The sequence below is a fragment of the Octopus sinensis genome, linkage group LG1 (genome assembly GCF_006345805.1).
Source record: "Octopus sinensis linkage group LG1, ASM634580v1, whole genome shotgun sequence".
NCBI lineage: Eukaryota > Metazoa > Mollusca > Cephalopoda > Octopoda > Octopodidae > Octopus > Octopus sinensis.
This window is the reverse complement of record NC_042997.1, coordinates 118,030,137-118,036,878: the sequence shown is the minus strand read 5'-3', so window position 1 is coordinate 118,036,878 and position 6,742 is coordinate 118,030,137. Positions and strand designations below refer to the sequence as shown.

Below are 6,742 nucleotides of genomic sequence, written 5' to 3'. Positions count from 1 at the left end.
CAAGAAGGAAGAGAGAAGATAGAAGGGGAAAGAAGGAAGAGAGAAGATAGAAGGGGAAAGAAGGAAGAGAGAAGATAGAAGGGGAAAGAAGGAAGAGAGAAGATAGAAGGGGAAAGAAGGAAGAGAGAAGATAGAAGGGGAAAGAAGGAAGAGAGAAGATAGAAGGGGAAAGAAGGAAGAGAGAAGGGGAAAGAAGGAAGAGAGAAGGGGAAAGAAGGAAGAGAGAAGGGGAAAGAAGGAAGAGAGAAGGGGAAAGAAGGAAGAGAGAAGGGGAGAAGGAAGAGAGAAGATAGAAGGGGCAAGAAGGAAGAGAGAAGATAGAAGGGGCAAGAAGGAAGTGAGAAGATAGAAGGGGCAAGAAGGAAGAGAGAAGATAGAAGGGGCAAGAAGGAAGAGAGAAGATAGAAGGGGCAAGATGAAAGAGAGAAGATAGAAGGGGCAAGATGAAAGAGAGAAGATAGAAGGGGCAAGATGAAAGAGAGAAGATAGAAGGGGCAAGATGAAAGAGAGAAGATAGAAGGGTCAAGATGAAAGAGAGAAGATAGAAGGGTCAAGATGAAAGAGAGAAGATAGAAGGGTCAAGATGAAAGAGAGAAGATAGAAGGGTCAAGATAGAAGAGAGAAGATAGAAGGGGTCAAGATGGAAGAGAGAAGATAGAAGGGTCAAGATGGAAGAGAGAAGATAGAAGGGTCAAGATGGAAGAGAGAAGATAGAAGGAGCAAGATGAAAGAGAGAAGATAGAAGGGGCAAGATGAAAGAGAGAAGATAGAAGGGGCAAGATGAAAGAGAGAAGATAGAAGGGGCAAGATGAAAGAGAGAAGATAGAAGGGGCAAGATGAAAGAGAGAAGATAGAAGGGGCAAGATGAAAAAGAGAAGATAGAAGGGGCAAGATGAAAGAGAGAAGATAGAAGGGGCAAGATGAAAGAGAGAAGATAGAAGGGGCAAGATGAAAGAGAGAAGATAGAAGGGGCAAGATGAAAGAGAGAAGATAGAAGGGGCAAGATGAAAGAGAGAAGATAGAAGGGGCAAGATGAAAGAGAGAAGATAGAAGGGTCAAGATGGAAGAGAGAAGATAGAAGGGTCAAGATGAAAGAGAGAAGATAGAAGAGGCAAGAAGGAAGAGAGAAGATAGAAGGGGCAAGATGAAAGAGAGAAGATAGAAGGGGCAAGATGAAAGAGAGAAGATAGAAGGGGCAAGATGAAAGAGAGAAGATAGAAGGGGCAAGATGAAAGAGAAGATAGAAGGGGAAAGAAGGAAGAGAGAAGGGGCATGAAGGAAGAGAGAGAGGGAAAGAAGGAAGAGAGAGGGGGAAAGAAGGAAGAGAGAGGGGGAAAGAAGGAAGAGAGAAGGGGAAAGAAGGAAGAGAGAAGATAGAAAGGGCAAGAAGGAAGAGAGAAGGGGAAAAGAAGGAAGAGAGAAGGGGAAAAAAAGAGAGAAGGGGAAATAAGGAAGAGAGAAGGGGAAAGAAGGAAGAGAGAAGGGGAAAGAAAGATAGAAGGGGGAGAAGGAAGAGAGACGATAGAAGGGGCAAGATGGAAGAGAGAAGATAGAAGAGACAAGAAGGAAGAGAGAAGATAGAAGGGGCAAGATGAAAGAGAGAAGACAGAAGGGGAAAGAAGGAAGAGAGAAGATGGAAGGGTAAAGAAGGAAGAGAGAAGGGGCATGAAGGAAGAGAGAAGGGGAAAAAAGGAAGAGAAAAGGGGAAATAAGGAAGAGAGAAGGGGAAAGAAGGAAGAGAGAAGGGGGGAGAAGGAAGAGAGAAGATAGAAGGGGCAAGATGAAAGAGACAAGATAGAAGGGGAAAGAAGGAAGAGAGAAGATAGAAGGGGCAAAATGAAAGAGAAGATAGAAGGGGCAAGATGGAAGAGAGAAGATATAAGGGGCAAGATGAAAGAGAAGATAGAAGGGGCAAGATGAAAGAGAAGATAGAAGGGGCAAGATGAAAGAGAAGATAGAAGGGGCAAGATGAAAGAGACGATAGAAGGGGCAAGATGAAAGAGAAGATAGATGGGGCAAGTTGAAAGAGAACATAGAAGGGTCAAGATGAAAGAGAGAAGATAGAAGGGGCAAGATGGAAGAGAGAAGATAGAAGGGGCAAGATGGAAGAGAGAAGATAGAAGGGGCAAGATGGAAGAGAGAAGATAGAAGGGGCAAGATGGAAGAGAGAAGATAGAAGGGGCAAGATGGAAGAGAGAAGATAGAAGGGGCAAGATGGAAGAGAGAAGATAGAAGGGGCAAGATGGAAGAGAGAAGAGGCAAGAAGGAAGAGAGAAGATAGAAGGGGCAAGATGAAAGAGAGAAGATAGAAGGGGCAAGATGAAAGAGAGAAGATAGAAGGGGCAAGATGAAAGAGAGAAGATAGAAGGGGCAAGATGAAAGAGAGAAGATAGAAGGGGCAAGATGAAAGAGGAAAGAAGGAAGAGAGAAGATGGAAGGGGAAAGAAGGAAGAGAGAAGATGGAAGGGGAAAGAAGGAAGAGAGAAGATGGAAGGGGAAAGAAGGAAGAGAGAAGATGGAAGGGGAAAGAAGGAAGAGAGAAGATGGAAGGGGAAAGAAGGAAGAGAGAAGATAGAAGGGGAAAGAAGGAAGAGAGAAGAGGCAAGAGAGAAGAGAAAAGGGGCAAGAAGGAAGAGAGAAGGGCAAGAAGGAAGAGAGAAGGAGCAAGAAGGAAGAGAGAAGGAGCAAGAAGGAAGAGAGAAGGAGCAAGAAGGAAGAGAGAAGGAGCAAGGAGAGAAGATAGAAGGGGAAAGAAGGAAGAGAGAAGATAGAAGGGGAAAGAAGGAAGAGAGAAGATAGAAGGGGAAAGAAGGAAGAGAGAAGATAGAAGGGGAAAGAAGGAAGAGAGAAGGGGAAAGAAGGAAGAGAGAAAGGGCATGAAGGAAGATAGAAGGGGCATGAAGGAAGAGAGAATGGGCAAGAAGGTAGAGAGAAAATAGGAGCAAGAAGGAAGGGAGAAGATAGAAGGGGCAAGAAGGAAGGGGCAAGAAGGAAGAGGCAAGAAGGAAGAGGCAAGATACAAGAGGCAAGATAGAAGAGGCAAGATAGAAGAGGCAAGATAGAAGAGGCAAGGGGGAAAAGAGAAGAGAGAAGACAGAAGATAGAAGGAAAAGAGAAGAGAGAAATAAGAATCAGAACGAGAGAAAAGAGGAAAATAGACGAGAGAAAAAAGGAGAACGAGAACGAAATAGAGAAGGGAACGAAGAGAGAAGAGAAAGAGAGAGAGGAGAGCAAGAGAACGAGTGAGAAAAGAAGAGAACGATAGAAGAGAAATAAAGAAGAGAACGAAAGAAGAGAACGAAGGCAGATTCTGGGCTCAGTACCACATTCTGGGTTCAGTCCCACTGCATGGGACCATGGGCTAGTGTGTTCTATAGCCGCCGTCTGACCAGAGCTTTTTGAGTGGATTTGGCTCAAAGAAGCCTGTCGTTTACGTGTGTGTGTCCAACCACCGCTTGATATTGGTTGGTTTATGTTCCCTGTAATATAACAGTTCAGCACATGAGACCGATAGAATAAGTACCAGGCTTTAAAAACATTAGTTCTAGAGCCGATACATTCGATTGAAATACTTCAAGGCAGTGCTCCAACATGGCCCGTATCCAATGACAAAAGTAAAAAAGAATGTGCGTTTGTGTGTATATTTATTCGTATATACGACAATAGTTGTCCACTATTAATACGGTTTCTTGCTTGGTTCCCCCCCCCCGTTTCCTGGTTCTGGCAATCTCCTTTCGTAGCCGAGCTTGAAACCGAAACGAGCAATGTGTTTTGTACTTGAACCAGAAAACCTTCGTTTCTTGTCGCTCCAATCCACTCACTGTAAACGAGTAACCCTACGATAAACCCGATTTTTAAACAGTATGAAGATCCGACTTCCCGCCTCGACACGAATTCTCCAAAACAAAAAAAAACCCCAAAAAAATTGAAATTTGCTTGTCTTATTTCCGTCATTTGACCAGAGTATTTGCGTGGTCACACATTCTCTTGTTTTAGGCATTCGACTTCGGCCATGCTGGAGCACCGCCTTCGGGGGCTGGTTTTAGTCGAACAAATCGAACCCAGGACTGAGCCTAGTACTTATTCTGTCAGACTTTTGCTGAACCACTAAGAGGTGATGGAGAAACACACACACACACACACACAGACGACGGGCTTTCAGTTTGCTACTACGAAGTCTAATCGCAAGGCCTTGGTTGGTTCAACGCTACAATAGAAGACACCTATCCAAGGTGCCACGCAGTAGAACTGAACCTGAAACCATGTGATATACACACACCCTTACGACAATTTATGCTTATACTCGAGCTTCATATTTTTAATACATAAATTATCTATGCCAGCATTTAGTTAAATATTTAAAACTCCATTTCAGACCAAAAATATAATCCAGTTATCCTCACCTAAACCCAAAAATTATTTGCTGGAAGTCTGGGTAGACGCCTGGCCAAACTTCAACGCAGTTCTAGTTATATACGATTGGACCGTTACTGAGGTATGTACCTTTAAATGATTTTGAGACTATCGTAGTAATAATCCTTTCTACTGGAGGCACGAGGCCTCAGATTTTTTTTGGGGGGGGGGGGCTAATCAGTTACATCGATCCCAGTATGCAACTGGTACTTAATTTATCGACGCAGGAAGGATGAAAGGCAAAGACGACCTCGACGGAATTTGAACTCAGAATGTAGCAACGGGCGAAATACCTATTTCTTTACTGCCCACAAGGGGCTAAACACAGGCGACAAACAAGGATAGACAAACGGATTAAGTCGATTATATCGACCCCAGTGCGTAGGTGGTACTTATTTGACCACGAAAGGATGAATGGCAAAGTCGACCTCGGCGGAATTTGAACTTAGAATGTAGCAACGGGCAAAATACCGCTAAGCATTTCGTCCAGCGTGCTAACGGTTCTGCCAACCCGCCGCCTACATAATAGATAATCCATTCTATTATAGGCACAAGGCTTGAAACTTGGGGACAGGAGATAGTCGATTACATCGACCCCAGTACGCAGCTAGTACTTAATTTATCGACCCCGGAAGGATGAAAGGCAAAGTCGACCTCGGTGGAAATTCAACTCCGCGTCCAAACCATTCTGCCAGCTTGCCGCCTTCGAAATGATAAACACCGCCAAGGCGGCGAGCTGGCAGCAACGTTAGCACACCAGGCGAAATGCTTCGCGGTATTTCGTCTGTCGTTACGTTCTGAGTTCAAATTCCGCCGAGGCCAGCTGTCTTTCACCATTTCGAGGTCTATAAACTAAGTACTAGTTGCTTACTGGGTCGATCTAATCGGCTGGCTCCCCCCAAACAAATTTTGGGCGTTGTGCCTAGAGTAGAAAAGAAACACCGCCCTACCAACCACAATATCGTAATGCTGATATATATATATATATATATATATATAGAATTATTATTATTATTAAGTTACTAGTATGTCCGTGTTAGAGTTTATAATTGTATATAGGCGCAGGCGTGGCTAACTTTGCTTCCCAAATATGTGATCTTGGGTTCAGTTCCACTGCGGAGTACCTAGTATTCTATAACGAGATGAGCAAATCCTCTTGAGTTGGGTTTAAACGGAAACTCGTGTGTGAATGTGTGTCCCATATCAACACAACTTGACAACCGGTGTTGGTTGGTGAATGATAGAATAAGTACCAGACTGGAAAAAAATATATCCGGGGATCTATTTGTTCGACTAAACCCGTGTATGCAGTGCCCTAGCATGGCCGCAATCCACTGACTGAAACAGCTAAGAACTAAATTAAAATGTGCAGTCACTTACGCAGATATTGATTCCCCCTTTAACAAATACTGTAATTTTAAAGTTAACTGTAAAGAAAGAAACTGTCGACTTTTTAAGTCGAACAGCGTTTTTGTACAGTTCTTAAATACATTTTATGCAGCTAAAAATAATCTCGATTTTTAATATATTCTTTAGGTCACACATATAAGCTACACCTACTACGAATTCTCTTTGAAAGAAGAAAGTCTTTTAAAATTATTACAAACACCGGGAATTGTTCGATGTTCTTCAATTAAATTTCCAGGTGAGTAGTAAATTCGTTTAGAGAAATAATAATGCAATAACATTAAAGCAGGACTTGAAGAGTTGTGTTGCAGTGTGGTTGTGTTAAGATACTGGTTTGTTGTAGGGGGGGAGGATATGGCATAAGATACAAGCCTTGAATGAGTTGTGAATTTGATGTTAAGGCCGTTTGAGCATAGTGCAAAGACGGGACAGTAACATTGATTCTTCGAACATTAAGTTTAAATCTATTTTGGGTTTTATATGTGGGTAAATGTAATTGCCAGTAAGATTTGTCTTTTCTTCACAACAAATCTCATTGAATAACCGATTTAATTTCCGTTGTTGAAATTGAAAATAAGGGATCTTTTCGATTTGAACGGCAGTTTTTTCTAGCGGTATATGAAATTGTCACCCATAATTATGACCCTAGAATCGATTTATTGTATTTCAGTCTCTTTTAGGGTTAGGGGAAGATTATCTTTTTTTCTTCAAAATGTAAATAAACCCAATCTGTTTCTTAAACGAGGGACATATTCATACGGCACAGAATGTTTTTTAACTCAATGGACGTCACTGATTGGTTGAAATTGAAGAAAAAAATATACAAACTATAGAATTTTCTCAATAAAGCCAAGAGAAAAAGATGTTTTATAAACATTCTACTAGTATACGAAGTTTAAAATTTTTAGTTACCAAGAAATTA

General features: G+C 42.1%; 1 protein-coding gene across 1 annotated transcript in view; it reads left to right on the top strand.

The window, feature by feature from the left end:
* The window catches only part of LOC118764038, a 53,454-nt gene that overhangs the window by 21,867 nt on the left and 24,845 nt on the right, over nt 1–6,742 (top strand). Inside the window, exons 2-3 of the mRNA XM_036504313.1 lie at nt 4,376–4,495; nt 5,950–6,058. Of these exons, the coding sequence (XP_036360206.1) occupies nt 4,376–4,495; nt 5,950–6,058 (229 nt within the window). The remainder of the gene's footprint in view (nt 1–4,375; nt 4,496–5,949; nt 6,059–6,742) is intronic.